The following is a 25018-nucleotide window of genomic DNA, read 5'->3' as shown; positions in this document are numbered from 1 at the left end:
TCGCTTTTAGCCGTGGCTAAATCTATATATTAATGAAATTCCTAAAAAGCTAGTAATAATAATAACAATAATAATAATAAAATTCCAATACACTCAGAGCTATTCTAATAAACTATAAGCTTCTCTAAAAAGAAATGTTTTAAAGTACTTTTAAGAAATAGTAAGAAATGATATTTTTCAGGATATCCTGCCATGCAAATACCCTTACTTTTCTCATTTTGTGTAGCAGACGTCTTAACTTCTTCACCGAAGTCTGCTAGGTGCATGATCGCGTGGTTGTAACCCAGTTCGATTATAATTTCTGTCACAAATATATTGCGCACGACGAGATCTCAGGTGCACTTCCTTTTATTTCCTCTTTTCTGTCTGGCTACTTCACATACAAATACACAAACTGTTCGCGGTACGCCCACACCAAAAAAAGAAATAAGGCGTTTTCGGAATGGGCTGCTTCGCGAACTCAACGTTAATGAAAGCCGGAAATTATTGAGACAGTCAAAGACATTAATGCTCAAATAGACGAAATCAGTTTTTAGAAATTCAAGCTAACACAAGTTACTTGGAGAAACGTTTGGGGACAGAAATGTGTATAGGTGACAACTGGAGATGATTGCAGAAAGAGTGATTCGAAAGAGGAACGGTTGCGTGCGTTGCGTGTAGACGAAGCGATAGATTGCCAACAAGGGAAAGCAAAACGCAGTCACCGTGGTTTCTTAACCGTTGCGATAGGCATCATTATCATTGTTCTTCTTTTAGTTTTGTTTGGAAGAGAAGGTGTTTTTATACTTTTTTTTGTATTGTATGTTTTTCTTTCTCGTGTAGAATGTTCACGTACAGTCCCCTATTTATCCGTCATATCGTCGACATATAGCGTGACTTACCGTTAATTACGGCCATCTTAATCAACCGTTCTCCGCCCCCTAAGTAGATTTGACACTCATCTAAGATGGCAGCCGTTCACGCAAAGTCTTCAATCTCGTCGGTCTTACGGAGAAATAGGGGAATGTGAACAGTCTATTTTTCATGTAATAATTCATGTTGCGATGTTGTACATGAATTATCCTCGGTGTGGAGATTGTGCATTTTCAGCAAGTTTTGTAAGGGAGTGAACCGGTGTTGGTTACATTGCTGGAGAAGGTATGGAGTTAACTGTACATAAGGAAAGTGTTGTTGTGGAGGAAATGAAGGAAGTGGAACTGAGATCCCCTCTTGCGCATTTATTTATGACAGAAATTATACTCGTATTGAGTTAAAGCCACCTAGCAGACTTCCGGTGAAGAAGTTAAGACGGCTGTTAATTTAATCTGAGAAAAGTAAGGAAGGGTATCCGTGAAATATCATTTCTTAGTATTAAAAAGAAAACACACAACTTATAAATATATTTATTTGCCATCCAAAAATTTTACTTTTCCCACGGTTATCGATATTGAACATTTTTATCTGATGATGATTTGATGATTTGCACAGCAAGACTTGGGTACCAGAGGTTTTTTCTCGCGTGCGACGGGGAGCTTCGTTTAGTCGGCCGCAGGCCGACACGTGTTCGGCCGAAGGGCGAAGACACGAGCGGCGAAGCCGCGAGAAAAAACCTCTGGCGCAGAGCGCCTTGATTTACCGTGCTAGATGGACCTTGACCTTGTCTCTAATCTGTCAATCCAAGCCGCGGTCGCGAGACTGTTTGATAAGCTCATAGGCCACTTGCACGATGGCGTCATTTTACTACTACAACCAGAATCCTTCAGGGTTTTGCTTTCTTGTGCAAATTAGGGCTTTTGGTATTTAATCCTCGCTGGGATTACCAAATTTAGATATAAAAGGAAAAGCGTAAGGGATTCTAGTCCTAGTAGTAAAATGACGCCATCGTGCAAATGGCCTGTTCAAAAGTAATTATCAAGGGAGGAACGACGCGCTCTAGCTCAAAGAGTCACATTATCTTTAGAAAAGCAAGGTGTAGTTTAAAAATCATTGCTAATCTTGTCACTGTGCAGTTCTCCATAATTTATGTAGCTTCAGTTTAAAATGCAATCCATTCTTCGAGATTTGGATCTAAAAATCACTAAAGGAGAATTTAACATCCTGCAAAAATTACTAACGAGCTGGACCCAGCATGACAAAACATTGCAGGAAACCTTCACATTCACGGACAAAAGTAAATCGCTTTAAGTTATTCAGATCCAGGAGGCAATTGGAGAAATTAACCAACCTAAAAGTTTACTTTGCCTCAAGGAAGAAGTTTACGTTTTAAAAGAAGACAAAGGGAATGTTCTCCACTCGCATCAGAGGGCGAATAAGACGAATAATGCCGACCAGAAATAAACCGCAGAAAATCAATGCGTGTCATGACCTCTCAGTATGAAACAAGCAGTAATTAATGCACATTTGCTCAGTCATAATCTACCCGCTGGAGAAAAAAGTCATTGGAACAAGTACCATTATGGCACGAGGTAAATGTCGTGTGGTGCCCACCGACTCCATATGGCAGGTAGTAACTGGAACAGCAGTGATTTTCCATCTAGCCGGTCGCAAAAGACCACCAGAATGTCTGTCCTTTGATTATAATTTACAATGCTCTCTCTTAGTTCCGCACTTATTTCCTCCACACCATCGAATGTTCCTGTTACTTTGGCTATTTGCCTTATCTAAATCTTCCGTACATACAGGCATCTGATATTTCCAATTCTAAACGTACGTGATGTGTGCTTGGATTGTTTGGATTTGATCTATATTAGCTTCAAACCACCCGCGTCCCGATCACGCGCCTATTGTGGTTGTAATCCAATCATAACATTTGAAACATTCGATATCTCCAAGGAACCAATCGGCAAAACCAAAACATCCAGATTCTGGATGTTTTGGTATAAGCAGGGTTGTAATTGGCTCGGCGCTATCAAAGGGATGGCGCTCTTGTCCAGAGGCTTTTGCGCGCGGGTCACTTTTTAAGACTTGACCGAAACCGGAAACATCGCATGAAAAGCCTCTGGCACCCAGGGCACCCGTACAGTAAACTCGTCTTCAAAAACACCATTAAAGTGATAAGTTTTGGTCCGAAAAATTTCCCACCACAGACCTACAGTCAGCTTTGGTTGCTAATTTATTAAATTAACATATTTCTTCGTCGTCCAGGTGTGCGTTATCAGCAAGATGGAAATCGTGGAGAAACACCCAAAACAGGCTACATTCAAAAGTAAGTGATATTCAAGAGAATAGTCAAATTCATACAGAATACTCCAAGGAAAGTGTGCGCGAACAGTATTTACGCAGAAGCTTGCTGACGTATGAAAAATGGAACGAGTAACATTTCAAATACGCAAACAAGGAATGTGTATTAGTATCATACAAAGCGTGAAAATGACCTACAGAAAACGATATCGACTTTCGGGACTATTAGTAAAAAGTACAATGGGGGTAAGGGTATCGCGCAGCAATACAAAATTACAGATACCGCAAATGACCTATAAATAAACACCCGAGGCGTCTATTTAATTTCAGGGGTTTCTTCTTATAACTGTAACAAGCTCAAAAACTAATGCTTTCGGAAAAAGATATCAAGAGAGTTTAAAAATAGTGGAATATCCACTGCATCAATTGATATGTCTAGGCCGTCTAATCATCCATATCGCTCTTTCAAATCCCAACATCGATGTCAGAATCTTCGCTAAGGGTTATTGTGTTGCCATCGTTAGTCTATCCTTACTTTGAACTTGACAATAAGCAAGTTGAAATTCGTAAAGCCTTGTTAATTAAGCAAGAAACTGAATGAATTGAATGATTTTGCTCCCTCTTAGTAATACTCAAATTTGGGGAGTCTATCACTGAGGGGCATTTAATACAATTTTAACAGCGTAGAGGGGGTGTTTATTAGATAAGAGGCGTTTATTTGGAAGTGGGCGTTTATTAGGTCATTTATGGTAATTTGAACTTTTTGTGCCGAGTCTACAATGGCCAGCGGAAAATGAATGAATTTGAGTGAAATGGCCGGTTTGAATAAGCTAAACAGAAGGCAAAATAGCTCCTATTAAAACTACAACTCAATCTTGTTTATTTTTTCCCTTTCTCCACTGTTGCTTTGTAAGCTGACTACAATATTTTTCAGCGATAACGCTAGCGAAAAATGAATAAATTTGAGTAAAATGGTCATTTCGAATAAGCTAAACAGAAGACAAAATAGCTCCCATTAAAAGTACAAGTCATGCTTATTTGCTTTTTTTCCCTTTCTGTACTGTTGTGTTGTAAGCTGTCTACAATATTATCAGTTACTGAGGTATACGAAACAATTCTATTCAGTTTCCGAAAAAAACTCGAAGAAGCGAAGGCGATGCAAAGCACGTATAAAAGGCGCGAAAGATCTGGCTAGTACTCCTTATTGGTTGAGGCAAATTTCTCTCGCGGCACGACCAATGAGAAGCACTACCCAGGACTATTTAGAGGCACGTCATCAATTGGGAATTTCTGCACTCGTTTCTCAGATGTCATTTCGCGGAGTAATCAGTGTTTGCCTCGCAAAATGTCGGCTGTTTTCGCAGGCCTTATGCTGATGTGCATTTTTATCTAATAAAAAACGTCCTTTGCTTCTCTGATTCCCTAGTCTAGAACTCAGTTGAATATAGAATTTTGGACATGTTAGTGAGTACAGTATGTGTTCCTTGGTTCGGCCAGCCCTAGGTCCAGCCGGTTTTACTTTGCGATACAATTTTTCAGAAACATTTGATTACAGTACAAACAAAACTTTCCCAGTATTTATTGATTTGTTTACCTTCTTCAGGTTGATTCGGAGTTTTCCTGATCCAAGCGAAGCGCTGGAAAATCAAGTTAACGCGAACGTAGTGAAGTTTTTTTTGGCATTTGTCTTTTTTATGGCGACTTAAATTACTTGGATATATTTTGAATTCACGCATATGCGATTAAGTGCGCTGGGAAAGCTAATTTTTGGTGTACATGGCGTGCAAGAAATGTTCTTTCGACTTGCAAAAAAAGTCGGTCGACAGGTTGAATTTTAAAACCGAATTTGTAGTTAATATTCCAAAGTAAGTTTTGCGTACTAGGTTCTTGGTCCGGCCACCGAACGATAAGTAAACCCGCCAAATAGTGTTTGAAAAGAGATCTTCATAAAGTTCAGTTTTCGTTTCGTTTAGTCCTTAGTAAATTTTAATCTTAAGAGATTCCTGAATTGAGGTAGGGATCTTTCAACTTTGAGTCACATAATTTTAAGTAATAAGGCACTTTCAGTGATTGGCCGGAGTAAATAATTTAAACCGCATGCAGCGTTCAAGTTAGCCTGAATTTCATCCGATTACCTCGAGTCGTTATTACTCCCTCAGCAACATCTGAATCGACCGGCCGTTAATGCCGTCCGGTGACGTCACTACTCATTTGCTTTAATTCATGCAAAAAGTTAAACAAAACAAGAAGTATCGATTGGAAATGTCTGCATGATACAGAATGGCTTTACTTTTTTTCGATGATACTTCATGTTTAACGTTCAAATTATCAACTGCATGCAGTACTCTGAACCGGTTGTAATTCCACGATCAAACTCGGTCGCAAATAAATACGCACAGAACACTTAGTTCAAATACACCACGATTAACTTTAATTGAAAAGAAGCTATTCGGTCGTTAACGAAGAAAAAAAGGAAACAAGAAAGAAAAGCTAACAGAATCATCTCACTTGACGGTGAAAATAGCTAAAAGGTCGAATAACAACTCAGAAACTTCGCATAATCAAAACCACTGCCGAAACCACAAAGCGGCTCTAAATGGAAAACCTACCGACTCTCCGCAATGATTCTTCTTTCGCAGTTCAATTTAGCATTTCAGTTTCAAAGACGAGGCCGGTTTTGCTAGTGTTCACGGTAAAGGTTATCGAAATGTTTGAACCTTACGCAAGCATACCAGGGATGTGATCAGCTGAATATCAAGCAACAATCCCGCTAAAATTTCTCATAATTATACCTAATTATGCGAATGTTTAGACAATCAACCAATCAAAATCTAGGCTACGAGTAGTCCCCATTTTTCCTCAGGGATAGTAGAGCGAGCGAAACGCGAGCGCGCGTGAAAATCACCCCACGCGAGAAAAGGCGACACGCGGCGAGGAGAGAGAAAAATGAGGGACTACAGACAAAGCCCAAGCTTTTGAACTAATGCGTTGCTCTCACAACGCAGAACTCTGATTGCCTCTTCCATGGAAATCTGTCAACATGGGTCAAAAACGCGCCAGCCGCTATCAACACTTGACATAATCACGATTTGCAGAACAAATAACTAGAGCAGAACAAATAACAGCACAGAGCAAGTAACTAGAGTTGCTCTTGTAGCAGCAACTAAGAAGAAAGCCAACCCAGCAACCGCATGAGGTTCGCGTGGAGAACCGAAACCATGGTCTTGCCCGATCACAAAGTGGGAATGACAGAACAGTCGCAAGGCTGTTACAAATGTAATCTTTTTCAAAAGTTATCACCAAAGGAGGAACTACGCACTCCAGTCCAAAGACTCACATTATCTTCAGAAAAACAAGCGTTAGTTAAAATTCATGAGCAGTCATGACTGAGTCACATCGCAGTTCTCCATAGTTGATGTAGTTTTAGTTTATTAGCTGTAATCCATTCTTTGAGATTTGGATATCAATATCCGTCGTGCTAAAAACAAGCAGCATTTTAGCATGAGTAAAAGTCATGTGTTGCCTACACTATCAAGTTCATCATGCGAAACAACCGTGAAGAAAATTAGTATCTGGGTTTTCTTTTGCTTGCAATAAATATCCCCCGCAGTTTACCGATGACAAGAGCAATGACAGCTCAATGAAGGAAGGAATCCCATTGGATGCGCTTAATTGATTTGGAAGGGGATACGAACTTCACACTCCAAAATCAGTCGGCCGTGAAGGGTCAAAAGCTCGGGCTTCAGACGTTGCTGAGAGGAGAAAAACGACTCGAAGCAATCGGATGAAATTCAGGCTACGTTCAAGTTAAACATATTGCTCAAGACTTTCTCCCAGTACATGTAGCAATGCACTTTATTAATTTAAGTAATGATATAGAAGGCCATAAAAAAGAAGCTTATATTCGTCTGATTGGATTCATTGGGGAGCTTTAGCAAAGTCAAAACATTAAAGCAATGGTTTTTAACAAGCAAAACGTTACTCTGCACGGACTGCACATGCATGATGGCGCACGCTTTTTGGTCGGATCTCTTTGCCGTTGCAGCACGACTCAAGGTACGGAAAAACGGACAACAAAAAACGTGCAACGTGTTTTGCAACATTGCTGCAAACCGAGTTGAAAAGCAATGTTCTGCGCGTTTTACCACCCATGTTCAAACCTGTTAACAACCTGATCTGTTGCAAGACAGGTTTTACGTGGGCCTTATAACGTGCAACATCGCTATTCAACTCGTTTTGCAGCAATGTTGCAAAACAAGTTGCACGTTTTTTGTTGCCCGTTTTTCCGTACTTTAAGGCATCAAATTTCCTGATGGGAAATTTTTTTATGAGGCCGTAAACAAGCGACGACAAATTAAATCTTTCTTTCTCTCTAAGCTGGATTGAATTCATATAAAATAGTAGTGATTTCGCTGCCGTCGCATCGTAACTGCACGACGCACATTCGCACAGAAACGAAAAAAACCCTCGTCTTCATAAGATCAACTTTTGCTCTTTGCACAGAAATCCCATTTTGGTTTCAAAGTTTTAAATGATTCCTATAGAAAATATACAGGAATGTAGATCAGTTTGCGCCTGGAACGTTCTTTTTTGCGCACAGTTTGCATTCCGGCTTACAAAGTGGCCGGACTAAGGAACCTTTTGCCGGACTAGGGGCCCTCAAACCCCGAGGTTATTTTCTATGATCCAGGATTTTTGGCAAAGTTCAGAAGCTGCCGGTTTGTCACTAGTTAGTAAAATATTACGGCAACTAACAGGACACATTTCAACTCACTACCCCTCTTCTAAGATAAGAAATACTCATTTACGTCTTTTTCGTCCGGACAAAGGACCACATACTGTACATCTCAGTGTATGTAATAGTCGGTTTCATTATTTATTTTTCGTATATACACACTCAGTGATCTTGGTAATTCAAGCGATCTGATTGGTTAGCTATCTCGGACTATGACGTTATATTCACCGCGCTAGGCGGTGAATATTAAGCAGAACAAAATCGCTGTCGTGAACTGGGTGTTTTGCCAAAGTTTCATAGTAAAGCCTTTTTGAAAATACACGAATATCCAAGTGCTGATGACTTTGAAGGCAAGAAAAGACTTCATGGTGTTTAAACGGCGTGATTTATTGTGAAGTGGTTTACTGTAGCTGACTTTTTGTACGCTCGAAGCTATGTTTACCACTACAGGAAAACGAGGTCGCTTTGTCACTGTTTTGTGATTTCGGGATTTTCTGGCAAGACCAATTTTGCCTATAAATAGAAGTTAATTTATGGAGAAAAGAGGAAGGCAAATATTTTCGAAAACTGTACGTGCCAGCCAGTTGACAAGGCAAAGAACTTTGGAGATAAACAACGCTCACCTTGATCGTAGCCGCTGTTGACAGCATTTGCAAGAAGCGACAAAGAAAACTTTCTCATTTACGGTGAGTTGACAGAAACAAATAAAGCTCTACTTTTCTTCTCAGAATTGGGTAGTAATTTAAATTTTCGGCGTTTTCTTTTAAACCGTTGATGCTAAAGCTTACAAAACTCGATACAAAAAGATTAAAACGATGATTTGCCTTTTGCCATGTCTGAAGGTACTGTAAAGATCTAAATTTTGGGCATCCACTGTTTACGGCTTCGTGTTCACGCATGAATTCACCCGTCAATCAAACTAATCGTTTTTTAATGGTCTCCTTTCTGATTCCATTGAGATCACTTCGTGTCAATATACTAAAACAATTATTCACCTCAGGCTCAGTTAATATTGTTGAATAATCCCCTCGACCTTCGCCTTCGGCGAATAATTGTTAAATAATATTTCTTCGTTTCTGTTGGGCTCAAATCCCCCTGTTATTTCTTGATAAGCAGCTAGGGATGACCGAATTTGTATAGCCTGTTCCAGGCTCCGAGATAGGCGGGTCCGCGGTATTGAGAAAGCACTCTCGCGTCTTCCCCACTCTTTCGCGCCTTCCCCAGTATCTGAGAGCCTGGAACACGCTAGAAGTTCTAAGACGTTTGCTATATCCACTGATATGGCATCAATGGATGACAATTGTTCACTGAAGTGGAGTTGGCTGGTGGTGGATATCTACTACTAGCCACCGGCACTGAGGTGATTAATTGTTGTTGTTTTTTAGTCTATTCTAAAACAGTGAGATAATTGAGCACAAAAATCATGGTTTTCAACTCATTAACTGCTGCCAACGATTACAATTTTGGCGCGCAAATGACTGAAAGGCCGTCGCGTTTTCTTGTGGTCCAATAAAACTGAAAGGCATTTTTTTAGCTATTGTAGGGAATTTTCTTCAAAAGGAGTCATGAATTCTCTTTGTATTTAAAACCATTCACTTAAAAACTGTTAAATTTAGTTTTAAGCTCATTTTTGAACATGTAAAATATAAAATACAAAAATCTTTTCCACTGGTCCCATCGATAAATTCAAGTAGAACTGACAAAGTTTTTCCTGTTAAAGCTTTCAAGCAGAATTTCGTCACCTTCTTCGCGAGTTTGGCGTCGCTCGCTCGGAGGAGCTGGAGGGTGAATCAGTGAATAGCAATGGATATTCCGACTTTGAGCACGCGGAATACAGTATCCACTGTTTTAGTATATACTAATATAGGATGTCGAAAATAAGGGCCAGCAACTGAGAGGTACTGGAGACTAGTTGATTTGAAAGAGTTTGCCAATTTGGTAGGAAGTCTTACACGTTGTGTAAAAAGAGAGGCGAACTCCCTTATTGGTAGTTAATTACGGGATTTTATCATCACTTTATTGTCATTTTATTATCGCGTATTTCTATTTATAAACCAATTAATGAAGTAATCTAAAAAATCTCTGTTTTCGGTTATTAAATTATTTCTAGGATAACAGGAGATGCCAGGGAGGACGAAATGGATGAAAACCTTGGGTGAGTTATGCTCCAGATCATCACTGAAGTTATTGTTTTATAATTGTGGGACACAATCAGCCGGCGAAAAGGGTGCAAATTCAGGGTCAGTAGTTCGGTAATGGTTTGGTAGTGCGTCTTCGGCTGCTAAATGACTTAAAAAATTAAGACAGGAAGTAATACTGTACTGTAATAAGTTACGGGAACAAATCAGTGCCTTGTAGAGAACTGATTGTACATTGTAACAGCATAACTGTGTAAATAAGATTGTGACCACTGAGGCCAAGAGTCGTTGTTCAGGCCTGTTAGGCGACCACAATGAACGGGCATTCACAAATGTTAACTTCAAACATTTTTTTGCGAGCACTTAAGGTTTCTAGGGCTTTAAGACCATCACAACCCATTAGTGGCGAACTGCGTATGGTTCAATGAGAACCCAAGTTTATGACCCGTTCCGGTGGCTTGAACGCGAAACATAGGGAAACACCACGAGATCCTGTGCGGTCACTTGAAGAGTTTCTTAGAAGGCGCCCATGAGAAATGTGGACCTCTGGGTCTTTGTACTTGGCATAATGCAGCGTCCAAAAACCAAGGCCCCCTGCGAACTTGAAAGACCCTGGCACAGACTCTGAACGTTAATGCAAATCAAATTTCAGTACGTTCTATCAGAAAGGTTGTGAGCCGGACAACCGAGGCACAAAATCATTTAGATTACCGGCCATTGAAACAAAACCCTGGTCAATAACTACGACGAAATTAATGATGAGGTGACAGGAGAACTCTGTCCCATATCATAATAGTAGTTAGGTAAATAGGCGTTCTAGCGCATTTTGGATTTGACCATGGGATTTTGCTGAGGTCAGCAATTTTGAGGTGGCTGATTGGATTTTGGGACAAAATGGCTTAAAGAAATGTCGCCCTATAATAGTATTACCATGCGTCAGGACATGATCAGAGAATTATTATATGGAATCGATGATGAGACTCTCCGAGCCCTTCTAGAGCATGAAAAAACAGCTATGACAAGCCTGATTGGAGCAAAATATTGCTTTTTTGGGGGCCCAAAATGACGATAATTTAGCTCGGACAGAGTCATTGGATACTATTTCGGAATTTAGTGATGGGGATACAGATGAGTCTGGTGTTGTACCAGATGATGCTCCCCAAGAGGAAGGTGATAGTGAGGATGAGGCCTCGAAAGATGATGATAATGGTGAAGAAGAGGACCCAGAAGAGGAAGATGATAGTAAGGATGAGGCCCCGGAAGATGATGATGATGCAATTAAGAGGCACCCCTTGTTTATAGATCAAGGTGTTACAAAGCAGGGTAAAATAGTTAATATAAAGTCTGGTGACCCCTGTGAGGTCAAAAGATATTTGAACGAAAGGTCGTTTGTGAAGTTAAAGCACAAAATAATGGGTAAAGTTATGGTATTAAGAGATACGTTTATTTGGGAGTGTTGGAATGCGGAATTACCTTCGGGAATGTATGTAAAACACAAAAATGGTAGAGAGGATGATGATCGATTAAGTAATCTAGTGTTGGGTAAAAATTGGAGTAGGGGAGGGTAGTTGACCTTGGGAAACCTAAAACAGCTTAAAGAAATGTGACTTTATACTATTATGCCGATGTGCAGTGAGATGAGAGAAATAATGATATATAGTAATAATACGAGGACCAATCGCAATGAATTAATGAGGCGGTTATTATCGGGGATCACAACGAGTGAACTCCAAAATTTAGTTAGAATGCAGGAAGAAGCAAGACGCCCTATCCCCGCTGTTCAAATGAGAGGTGAAGAAGCAAGATACCCTATACGCGCTCCAACAAGAAGGACTCAAGATAGGCCTATTCCATTTCCTAGGACTAAGAAGCAACAGCCAGTACCAGCTCCTAGAACTAAAATAAATGAAAAACGAAGAGCTCTAAATGGTTTTACCAAATCATATGAGATAGAGTTGAGGTCTAATAGAGATGCCATAGTAGAGTTACAAAATACAAGGCTAGCAATAAGCAGATTGTTTAGTACTATGTTAAACAATATGAAGTTTTTTAAATTTGTGGAGACTATTGTGGTTATTTTTAATAAGAGGAAGGATGATAAGACTATATATTCACATCCAATATATTTTAATAGTCGGACACAAATTCTAATTAACCCAAATGATTTTTTTCCAAGTTTGGAATTATCGCAGCAGCAATTATTGAATGGCATTGGTGTTTGGTTATCAAAAGGTAGTAGCTGGGCAATAGACGTGTATGAACATGTGTATGTGTATGAAATGCTGTGTATGAACCAACAAAGGGATCATCTTATATACCATTACCAGTGGAGCTACAGAATTCAAGCCGGGGTTTGGTGAACATAAAAAATGACAATAATGAGTGTTTCCGCTGGTGTCACGCAAGATTTTTGAATCCACAGAAAAAAGACCCCCAGCAGATCAACAAATCGGATAGAGAGAGAGATAGAGATAACTAAATTTGATTACGAGGGTATAGAGTTTGCTGTTAGTGTTACAATAATAACAATAACATTTATTATTTGTATTGCGCCTTTTCTATAAAATATTCCAAAAGCGCATCACAACAGTAATTAATAACTACAAATTTTACAAATCTTTCTATAAAAATCATTAAAAAAAACATTTACATAAAATGGGTAAAAGATGATTAAAAATAAAGATATAGATAAACTAAGATAACTGAAATGATTCCTTAAAGAAAAATGTCTTAATTAAAGTCTTAAAAGATTCTAAGTTCGTTGCTTCGCGCGCGGACCTTGGCAGCTTATTCCACAGGAAAGGAGCAGCTACCTGGAAAGCTCTGTCTCCCAATGTTTTCTTTGTTTTCACACTTTGTCTTTCCAACAAACGACCATTGTCGTTGTGCCTCAAATGGTAGGACGAAGGCTGTTGAATACTAATTAAATCTGAAAGATACTTAGGTGATAGGCCATGCAAAATTTTAAAAGTTATCAAGAGTATCTTATAATGTATCCTGGAACGCACTGGTAACCAATGTAACTCTGCGAGTAGAGGTGTTGTATGACAGAACTTGTGCGCACGATATATAAGTCTTGCACTCGCATTCATAACACGTTGCAATTTCATAGTCTGATATTCCAGGATTCCATACAGAAGGCTATTACAATAATCTAATCTACTACTAATAAAAGCATGAACTAATTTCTCAGTTGATTCTCTGGATAAATATTTCCTAATATGAAAGGTTATGCTAAACTGGAGTGTAAGAATAGGATAAATATTAATGTTTTTGGTTATGAGGATAAACAGTTTTACCCTATCTATATATCCAAAGGATCTAATGAAGATGTTTTTAACCTACTGGTGATTACTGAAGGAGAGAAGAAAAATTGTGTACTTATTAAGGACTTTAATAAATTGATGTATAATAAGACCAAAAGTCGTCATAGAAAGCATTTTGGCATACACTGTTTACAATGTTTTAGCACAGAAGAGATGCTTACAAAGCATAAGGTAAATTGCATTGTCATCAATGGTGAGCAGGCTATCAGGATGCCCAAAAAGCAAAGAATATACTCCAGTTCCAAAATTACCGCAAGCAGATGCTGGTGCCTTATGTTATCTACGCAGATTATAAGGCAATTACGGAGAAAGTGGAAGGATGCCAGCTAAGTAATACTACATCTTATACTGACAGGTATCAAAAACGTACTGGTTGTAGTTATGGCTATGAAGTTGTTTGTTGCATCAGGACTGCAATTTGAAACTGAGGATTAATGCCAAAGATTTTTAAGCGTCCTTTTTTAAATTTTTATTTTTATTTGCAATAATGACGTTGAAATACAAAAAAATACAGAACCACACTAAAAGGGAAAGAGAACAAAAAAAGGAAATGGAAATCACTTACATCAACATACGTAATACTAATTTACAACATCATTGCTTACAATTTACATTATTAACTTAGTTATTAGTTAATTACATGTGAGAAGGCTAAGAGAGATAATAATTACTTCAAGTTTATCTCTCTATTTCAATAATAATAATAAAGATGTTTAATCGACACATTCTCGCGTTAAAAATGAATTACAATGTGTCTACAAGGTTCGGAAAATTACAAAAACCTAATTGGGACTGGGTTTACAAAATAATTAAAAATAGTAAAACCTACAAGAGTTACATAAATTTCAATCATAGCTACTAAAAAAAAGTTATACTAAGAATTCAATTTTTAAAATTTAAACATTTAACGGTTAATTTTTGAAAGATGTTGTGTTTGTCATTAGGACAGTACTAGCGAAAAAGCTTCGCCTAAAACGCTCGATTTTACATTTAAAAGACGTCCAAGAGTTAGAGTTTCAAAGGGAGTAGTCATGGGCAATAGACCTTGTCGGGGTTAGATGTTTTGACAAGGGTCCGCCTTTGGTAATTTTATCAAAAACCCTCATACAGAGTTCATTGCGCCTGTCTTCAACGCTAGCGATTTTAGCACGTTGTAAGGCTTCCTGGTATGAGGATCGAAGGTATATTATCCTTAAAACTCGCATTTGGACCCGCTCTATTTCACTAGACAGGTAGGCGAGAAGGGCGTTATGCCAAACCACGCAACAGTACTCTAGGACGGAACGTACGGGAGCGACGTAGATAGCAAGAAGATCAGCTGCACTGACGCCACCTCTACGTAGAACACGGATGATGTGCAGACGCTTGGATGCCTTGGATACAGTCATACAGGTGTTCTCATTCCATTTCAGATGGTCCTGGATAACCAAACCTAGAACCTTGTGCGAATGAACTGTTTCGAGTACTTGTCCATCGATTCGTGAGGGGGGTAGTTGAGGGGTCGCTTTAAAGAAGCACACACGTAGCTCTTTACACTTTTTAGCATGAAGCTTCATCAGATTCGTCGAAGCCCAGGAGCTGACAGTGTCTTATGTAGACTGAATGGACGCACCACCGTTCTTAGTAAGACATTCCGAAATAGAAACATCGTCTTCCAACTTCCAGAGATTTGTCTTAGGAGTGGCTTTGGATAAGTCATTGATCAAGATGAGAAATAGGATAGGGCCCAGTTTAGTTCCCTGGGGTACACCGGCATTGACTGGCAGCCAGTCCGAAAACGCTTCTCCAATTTTTACGCGTTGTCTTCGGTCTGAAAGGAATCTAATGATCCATGGTATAAGACACCGTCGAACACCTAAATCTACCAGTTTTCTAATCAGTACGTTATGACTAATACGGTCAAAGGTTTTCGAAAAGTCCAAGAAGCAAAGACGGAGGTGTTTATTAGGTGAATCTAGATAGGACAACCAGGTGCATCATGTCGAGGAGGCAAAACGCAGTGGATGTACCTTTTGAGCAGCCAAACTGGTTAGGGGCAATAATAATTCCTGATATCGTCAATCATTCACATGACCACAAAGTCCTCTAAAACCTTAGACAAACAGGGCGTTAGGGATATAGGTCTGAAATCACCTTCATTTGTAGGAGACTGGATCTTTGGGATTGGTGTGATGTTTGAATCTTTCCAAATAGCAGGAACAATTCCAGAAGCAAGGGATGCGTTAAAAATTGTGGTAACAGGTTCCGCTAATTTATAGGCGAATTCTTTCAAAATACGACATGGCACATTGTCAGGTCCCTGGGCTTTGAAAGGCTAAACTGTCAAGAGCTTCCCGCAAACTTCATGAGTTTGGAAAGTTGGAACACAAGTCTCGGCCGGCAAGAAAGCTGGTGATGTACTGGCATCCAAAGGTGGAATAACGATAACAATATGGCGGACGCCAGGCTACGATCGACAGATAAAACACATGCTAAGTCCTAGTACCGCTGACCGCTGTACTTTTCTAAAGGTCAAGTCAAGTCTGTGTTGGTGGAGGCTGTGTTTTAAAGGTCTGTGAAGACTACGTTTCTTTGCTCTTAAACTTCCCTGTGTTAATACCACATCCCTGTGTGCTGATAGGTAGTGAATAATTATCCTCAAAAACATCGATCTCGAGCAATCTGCTTCAGCGTGAAACAAATTCCTGCCAATCGAACATTTTTAACTTCCGTAAATATTAGAATAATGTCACCCGTGGGGCATGCGCGAGCTAATGAAAAAAAAATTGAAAACTTTCAAGTTCTGATGGAGATTTTGGAAGCGCTGTTTTTATTGATCTGTTTAGATCTGAGCCATGGTTTGATAGTTAGCGAAGTTTTGTGTCAAGAATCGTTCTATGGTGATTATAGAAGAAGTTTTTTTGCGTGATTTTTGAAATTGTTTGCCCTTGGAATTTTTTAAAGTGGTTTTCGGTGTTCTCTTATCAGCGGCCGCTGCACTGGTAGCGAATTACCCTGCCTACTCCACAATGAGTGATGGAATCTTCCTTAAAGTTCACAGAACCTTTCTGGTGAGTTCTTTTAGAGGCTGCTGGCTTTTTTTTTGTGCTCGAAGTATGTGGACATATAATGAAGCGGCTATCGAGTTGACGGCGGCTGTTATTGTTAAACTAATACAACAGCATGGCCTTGAGTTTCGTGACGGAACTAAACCTCTGGCGAAGGAAACGTTTTAGAATTCGGCTAGATTCCATCATGTATTTATCTTGATTCACGGCAACGATAAACACGACCGTTTGCTGGTCCAGCTTGTTCTCAACGGACTTAGATAGACACCAGTACGAGTTAGATCCTGTGAATACCGTGTCTTCAGTCTGTGTCTTTGAACTGTTTGCATTGTGTTCGAGCATATTTTCGGAAAACAGCGGAGTTTACTTTCCATTTTTGTTCACGGACTACTTACAACGGAGTAGTATACCTGTGATACTTGGTTCTGTTTTTCTCAACGTCGCAGTGATTCGGAACGATCAAACAATTTTGCGCGATCAATGTGCGTTTCCCTGAAGATCAAAACAAAGACATCAAAAACAGCGTCTCTTGCTGCATCACCATTTAAATTATAGTTGTTGATGATTTTAAACAGTGTTGGGCCGAGTTGTTCAGTTGTTTGAATTCGGATTTGAAAGCTTAAAAGACATTTCAGTTTTTAATTCTTTCAGTCTACATGTTGATGATTGGAAACTCTATACATAACAGAGAAAATTATCCTAGAAAATACTTTTGAACACAAGAAAAAGAAACGCGGATTAAATTTAACCCCGGGTTAAGCGCTAATCGGCCTTCGAACAACTGGGCGCTGGTGTTTATCTTTGGTCTATAGTGACTTTGGTCTATAGTCTTTGTAGTTCATTTATAAAACAATTAAAACTTTGATTTATCTTATTGACTAAGACGATATGTTTTTGTTGAATTTTTGTTTGCGCTCTATTTTATGAATGGCATCCCGCTTTTGGCCTTCAAAACTACAAGTAAAATTGTCTTAACAATTTATTCTTGACAACGAAATTGAGGGAACTTGATCTAGCTTAACCACAGAAGAAACGTTCCGTAAATTCTATCAAAATATCTCTTATCCAAACCGAGTTCACTTATAAAACGTCTCTACATTAGGAGCCAAAACTCGTAAATTCTTGACAGAGAAAGTCACGCGTAAAATCAATAGAATTTTGACAGTTGAAAGTAATTTGCTTTATCTCAGCGTTCATGCTCTCCAGCTGACATGGCCTATTTAAGAAACAATGAATCATGGCACCATGTCACTTTTATTCTGAGGAGATGTACTTTTTAGTACATCTCTCTCGCTTGCGCTTGCGTAAGCAGCGAGACTCATAATCTGGAAGCCGTTTTTTTTCTTCGTATTTAGTACGCAAAACGAGGGTAGTGGTCCCAGCCATTCCTCTCGAAGACCGTGGAAACTGGGAATAAGAATCGTTGCGTGGCCGAAGCCACGCTTCGTCCGACTCAACCCTCTATAAAATAAAGCAGGAAGTGAAAAACCTTTAGCGAGTAAATCCTGTTTCGTGTAAATTTAATCACTTCATTTCTTATCTAGTCTCCAAGCACACCGATTTTAAGAACGTTCTTGTAGAGTAACAGAATCGAAATAGAAGGCCAGTAATCATAAGTTTTTGTTACGTGCCTTAAAATACACAGTTGTGTTTATTTATAAGGCTGTTACAATTACATTTTACATGGGATTTTTTGTAGCCTGGGACCAGGCTCCGTATTGAGAACCGGTCCCAGACTATTTTTTTTTTTTGGGGGGGGGGGGGGGAAGTAAAATGTGACCCTTATCTACATGTCACACATTTTGTTCTAGACTTCTCATATATAGTAATTTACTGTTAAATTGCACCATCTCCGATCACTCTAAACTCGTTGTTGCTCATGGTGTAATGGCTGATCGGCTGTCATCAGTTCAGTCCGTTTGAAAGTTAAGTTGAATATATTCGATTAACCGCCCTGGGCCCTTATTAAATTTTCACCATTTTCAATTATGGAGTTTGAGTGGGAGGGAAGGGGGTTGGAATGGAGGCTTATTCGAGGCCGGGCGTTTATTAACTTTTTCTGCTTTTAGGTTGAGCACATATTCGAGGTGGGCGCCTAGTCGAGGTTGCGTGCTTATTCGGATAAATACGGTAGTCGTTGTTTCAGAGTCAATTTCAGAAGGAGATACAGGGTTGAAAAAGAATGAACTAGCAAGTCATAATTTGGTGGATAATCAGTAAATTGCTTGGGTGAATTTGACGTTTTGGAAGCCACTATTTTACCATCTTTATTATTGTTCCTGTTTTTGGTTTTTACAGTCAGGTTTCAAACATTGTTGGCAACTTAAAATCTATGGCAATAGACATGGGGAACGAGATTGAAACACAGAACAGACAGCTGGATCGTATTAATGCAAAGGTAAAAAAGTGCCTGAGGTTTTGAGTACAAACATGAGAGTTAATTATTTCACTGGACTGAGTTATGAAGCACGAAGATATGACATTATTGTTATTATCCATGCCATGAAAGAGTTCAGGCCAGTCAACTTGTTGGACGTCAGAGATCAGTGCATATTCGTTGAGTTTCGAAAATTGGGTCAATGGATAGAAAGTCTAGAATGTGATCAGTTATGAACGAAAAACAATATTTCCACTGCGTGAAACATACTCAAGAGAGTTTAAGTATATATTATCAGTAAGTCTAGATGTTCCAAAGGCGAACAAAATATGTTGTCCAGAGCCTTTTGAAAGTTAACTAGGCGAAACAGTTTTCTTCCGAAGATCGAGTTTATGACCGACTTTGCTCTGATTGTTACTTAGTAAAAGCTTCTTGCAATTGTTTTGCAGGCTGAAGCAAATGATGTGCGAATTCAACTGGCAAACTCGACAACAGAGGATATCCTGAGAAACATCTAAACTGTACTCTTATATCATAGTCATTGACTGTAACAGCGCTGAGTTCTCTTGTCCTGCATGGTTTGTTATTAACACTGCCTTCAATAAGGCTATCAATTGCTGATTTGTCAGACTAGATTAACGATGACGTAAAAAAATAAGTTCTTATAGACACCGAGATATATTTTCTTTACAAGAGATTTGATTCATTCATCCTAAGTCTGTAAGACTACAAGAATAAGACTAAGACAATAAGACTCCATAGACTAAAGGGAGGTGACGAGAACTGAGTTCATGATTAAAATGTTAAAATATGCGTTGCCCATAGCGTGGAACTTCTATTTTGACAGGTTGGAAAGCTGGTATTCAGCGATGGGCGAATAATACATGAATTGGGTTTAAACGTGTCTTCTTTATACCCACAATGGCACTATGCAATTTTTTTAGCTTCCGAAATGTGCATCTTGGTTTGTGGTAGCTTTGTCCTAATTATACGTAAGGTATAGCATGCACTATTTATTTGAACTGCTCCATTGAAGTTTTTTGTACGTTAAGTATCCCAAAGCAATGGCTGTAACATTAATTTTCTCAATTGCAATTGTCAATAAATAAATTTTAAAGCAAGACGGCGTACATTGTTCCTTAGCCCTGGGTGATGAAATTTAGGGTGTTTTCCTAAACAGGGTACGTATTTCAGGATCTTTTGGCCAAAAGACGTGCAGGTTTTCAAACCCTCAGCGCCTCACCTGTACCCAAATACTGATCGCGTAACTCCGCGATCACTTGTTATAGACGGGAAGACCAAAGTCACTGGGACTGATTTTTTGAAGTGATTGATTTTTTCAAAGAATTCTTGATACGCGCAAACAATCGTTTTTTGATGCTTAGTTGAAGAAACATGCAGTGCAGTCTGCGTCATTATCAATTATTAGAAAACTTAAGCAAAGGCGTTTTTGAGCAACTCACGTCAACCAGAAGTAAGATGTTTTCCGTTAAATATGCCTTGACGCTACCATAGTTGTATTCCTTAGTGTATTTTCTTTTATAGAGACAATTTACCGGAATATTTGGGCAAAACCACTGCCCAAGAATCCAAAAGGAGATAAAGCAAAACTGACTACGAGAGAACGACTGGAGAACTGAAAATTTGACAAGCAATAGACGACTGTGAAAAAACCAGGAGTCATTTCAAAAGTGGGTTGAGTTTGATCGCCCGGATGAACGTAGTCCTGAATAGGACTGTCGTTGTTGACAGTGACTCACGTTTCGACAACCTGTGCGGTAGTCATCTTCAGAGCCAAAGTGAGTTGTATCACGTCAGTTGATGGTATTATACTCTCGTTATTGATCTGATTGGTCAATTACGTCGCGATGTTATTGGTCGTCTGTCAGTTAAGCCGTGATGTTATTGGCTTTCAAGACTCGTAATCAGTAATTGGTGCGTTTCGATCTGTCTATTGTCACAGTTAAAAAGTCGTCTATTGTTAGTCAACTGGTCAGTTTTCCAGTCGTTCTCTCGTAGTTAGTTTTGCTTGATCTCGTCAATAGGTCGTTTGTACGGCGCTGGTAACTGTTGGCTACAATTCAGTGGCGTTTGTTCTAAGTTAGTAAACCAGCTTTCTAAAGTAAGACGTTGATGGTAGTCTGTAGAATACGTTATACATGTCGCAGAGTCCCATTCAATTTGATGTTTCGTCTGTAAATGGTGCTCAGCAATGTGATTGTTGACGTCACCATTCCTCATTGCTCGTTTGTGTTCGGTCAGTCGCGTGCTTAGGCTGGTTTCACCAATGTAAGAAGCCTGGCAGTCACAGCATTTGATCTTGTATACTGCTCCCCGTTTGTCCTCCGGTTTGTCTTTGTCTTTGACATTAGTAAGCAATCGCCGTAAAGTGGTTATTGGTTTGTGTGCAACACGTATATTGTAAGGTTGTAATATACGTGCAATAGTTTCAGAGGTGCCTCTGATGTACGGTGTAGTCGCTGTCGTAACAGGGCCAGAATTGGTCTGAGTGTTGGAATCACTGTTACTGTGAGTGTTCCGTCTAACAAAGTCGGTCTTGTAATTGTTCTTACTAAAAACGTTGTTAAGATGATCAGTCTCGTCTTGTAGGCTGTCAGGTGAGTCGCAAACTAGTTGTGTTCGTCTCGTCAGAGTCCGGATAGTAGTAGCCTTGAGAGAGGTCGAGTTGCACGAAGACTGGTCTAGTAATCGGTCGGTATGTGTCGGTTTTCTGGAAATAGTCGTTTTTAGTTTGTTGTTGTCGCGAGTGACCAAACAGTCTAGAAAAGGTATCTAACCATTTTCTTCGATCTCCTTGGTGAACTGTATGTCCGCGTTCTGTCTGTTAAGGTGTTCGTGAAAATCGTCGATTCCGTCTTTGTGTATGGCGGTGAATGTGTCGTCAACGTAACGTAACCAAAGAGGTACAGTTCGGATCGACGATTTTCACGAACACCTTAACAGACAGAACGCGGACATACAGATAGAGTATGATAGAGTAAAGTCTTGACGCTTGTATGCTGCCAGAACCAGTTTAAAGGAGCTGTGTCACGAAATTCAGCCAAATTAGGAAATTATAAAATGCCCAAATTAGGAGAAACACAAATAACCGCTTAATTCATTAAAGGAAGGTTAAAATAACACAACAGAAAAAACAGATGCCACGGATGGGCAAAACTGGACAAGATTGAAACAGATTGAAATTAGGGTTTTTGAAAACCGTTCAGCCTATCAATCTTTCAAAGTTGATCCCTGGTGCTTGCGACTTCAAAAATAATGCTCAGGAGACATATTTGTTTGTTTCGGACATTTACATGTAATTTCTTTGCTTACTTTAAGTTCCATAGCGATTAAGGCCGAGTAATTGGCAAAATTAAGCAAAATGAACTGTACTGCAATGACACAGCCCCTTTAAACACGAGCCTCTTTTTTTAAATTTATATGAAAACGGCTCTTTTAGGAGCCACCACATTTACAAAAAGTCAATAGCCAATAAATGACATTATTGTAATAGGTCATACATAAGTGAACAATCTGGTTTTTTTTTCTTTTATACAAAGATCGCTGTTCTGGGTTGCGTCTCCAGATTAATCCCTCCTCTCTCTTATACACAGCGTCATTCGCTTCCACACACGCATTGCAAAGAAACCAGTCTGATATGTCATCTATTTTTATTTTCCATGAAGGCCGTTTTGAGTACATTAGTTGACTGTCTTGCTTCAACGTAGCATTTTCATGTTGTAGTACTGTAGTTTCTTTTTGTAACGCGGCGTTTTTATCGGGGAGAAACAAATTTTGGCTTAAGCCCGCAGTAATTGGCGCTTGCAGTTGCGGTGTCCCCCGCCTGTAGTCACTTATCTTATTGTTTGGCAAAGTTAATAAAATAAAATAAATTAAACACAGCTATTTCTTGGTCCGCCTCAGATAAAGCATTGCTGGCTGTTTTACACATGAGAGAATTGCCTAATTTCATACCGCGCGGGGGGCTGGCAATAACGTATTTTTCCGGACTTTTTAAAAAGTCCAGTTTCAAAATGGCGGATAGTCAGAGTAAAAACTCGAACGAAAGCATTCTTTTTCGAAGAAATATTGATCAATAGGGAGAATCTGCGTAAACTTAGTAAGGAAAGGGTGCAATATTTCTGCCATGCCCTGACGCTAAACGTAAGGAGCCGACACTCATCAAGTGCTAGCAACTGTTCGATGAACAGGTCGCTCGAACCGGCCAAAGGTGATTATAATTTTCCTACAGCAAAGGAGCCTCTATTTAATTCCACCCGCATTTGTAAAGTATAGAAGCACTACAGGCAAGTACAAAGATGTGATTGTGTTCGTACCGATCGTAACCCAAGTCCCAGGGGGGAGGGGACTCCGCATATGAAAGGGGTGGGGACACTCGTCGTCTCGCTTAGGGGTGTAAATTATGGATTTTGGTATCACTTAGGGCGTTCTGGGCAAAAAGCTATCATATTTAGCCGTAAAGGTCTCGTTTGGGGTTGCACGCGAAAAAATATTTAAAAAAATATATTGTCTGTGTTTTAACATGGTCTCTTTTAGGGGTCAAAAAAAGCTTGGGCCACGCCCAGATCGGTCTCCTTAAGGGATTAAATTCAAAATTTCCGACGAGCATCCCCACCCATTTCATATGCGGAGTCCCCCCCGGGACTTAAGTATGCCTGATCAAAACTTAAAAGGGCTTAAAAGGGCAGTACAGAAGGGCTCATTACCCGGATTATTTGTCATGGAAAAGAGTAATGTCCGTGAAAGGTACTGAGTAGAGTGAACTTTGTGGTGTTATGTATGTTAAACCTAGTGATCTTATATCTCGTGCAGGGAGAATAAGGGACTAGTCTATCTATACTCAGTGCATGTTAGCCGAAAGGTAGATGTACGTGACATTCTTGATTGTGATTACAAGGTGATTGCCCAAATTGTAAACATGGTCTTAGTTCCAAAAAGAGGCAGCTCAACATGTGAGCCTTCCAAGCCATTGCCATTTGACATTTTATGAATGAATTTATACATGTCTTGAGTAGCGTCTAAATTACAAGAATTGCAATGTAACTGGAAGGTACAGAATCACACGCGAGAGCCTCACAAAGGAACTATACCCAATTTATCCCCCTAAGAAAAACTACTTGTGTATATTATAACATTGCTCAATGCATGAGGTCTGCTCACAGGAACTGCAGTGTTACCGGACGAGAAATGCCTCCCAAGGAAGACTGAAGTATACTTACATTTATCTATGTTCAGTGAGAATTGTTTCCTGTCTGATATTTAGGATTTCTACTGAGATCGTACGCAGCGACGGGGAGAAAATCTAATATAAGCCTTGCCGAGCTAATAAGATGTTGCCTTTCACTCAGGGTCACTCTGGCGTGTTTTTCTTTTGTAGTCTTTATTTAACGGTTTGTAAAAACAGGTACACCCACTCCCTTATCTTTCCCAATATTCGGTCCCATCCAGCGCCGTAAAAAAGCTAAACTCGACGGTTCTTTGTTCAAATTTTTGGTCGAACAGTTCGGGAATCCTTCCAAATGAATACTTCCAAGTAGCGAAAGTCTCCGATTAGATCTTTCTTTTCTCGAATTTTGTGATCGAAGTTCTTTAAAGCAGTAAAACAACTGATCTTTGCTGTAGAACTTAACTTAACTTTCTGGAGTAATCTGGCCATTAATATCGTTTCAACTGCACGCAGTGACCTTTGCTTTACCTTCTATTTTAGAAGACATTTTGAATCCGGAATTTAAAAAGTCCGGGAAAATCCGGTAGTGCCAGGCTCCCACGCGGTATGAAATTAGGCAACACACATTGGCACTGTTATATTATCGGGTAAATAGCTCAACCCAGCTAGCCCCGTTTTTATAAGCGTCATGCATCTCTTGTTCACAATCTTCACAGATAAAATACTCTAAAATACTCTAATAAGTGATCCACTCGTCTCTCCCAAACTCGTTTTGGCTTGCGCTAATTTCATCTCTAATCCAACCACATCCCTTTCTTGATTCTCCCTGTCGGCATTGGCTTCATTTCCCACATTGTCCCGTGTTAGTGTCAATAACAATAAACTGGAGTTGATGTTTCTCTCATAATTGATAATGAACTTGTCTTCAAAAATGACATGAGGGAATTTGGGGAGACGTGAATCCGTGTAACAAGACTCCGTTACATCACGCACTTCAAAGAAATCAAAGGATGGGAAAAGAACAGAGAGTCCATGTTCAATCCTAAAC

At 39.5% G+C, this 25018-nt stretch overlaps 1 protein-coding gene across 2 annotated transcripts in view; it reads left to right on the top strand.

The window, feature by feature from the left end:
• Positions 1-19898, top strand: part of LOC140924192 (synaptosomal-associated protein 25-like) — a 59085-nt gene extending 39187 nt beyond the window's left edge. For both annotated transcript variants that reach the window (XM_073374229.1, XM_073374228.1), the window contains exons 6-9: positions 3124-3184; positions 10005-10049; positions 18704-18803; positions 19232-19898. In XM_073374229.1, coding sequence (XP_073230330.1) covers positions 3124-3184; positions 10005-10049; positions 18704-18803; positions 19232-19300 — 275 coding nt within the window. In that variant the 3' untranslated portion in view covers positions 19301-19898. The remainder of the gene's footprint in view (positions 1-3123; positions 3185-10004; positions 10050-18703; positions 18804-19231) is intronic.
• Positions 19899-25018: the final 5120 nt, after the last annotated feature.

This window comes from Porites lutea, chromosome 14, assembly GCF_958299795.1.
Source record: "Porites lutea chromosome 14, jaPorLute2.1, whole genome shotgun sequence".
In the NCBI taxonomy this organism is placed as follows: domain Eukaryota; kingdom Metazoa; phylum Cnidaria; class Anthozoa; order Scleractinia; family Poritidae; genus Porites; species Porites lutea.
The sequence above is the reverse complement of the archived record's forward strand: the minus strand, read 5'-3'. Positions and strand labels throughout refer to the sequence as shown.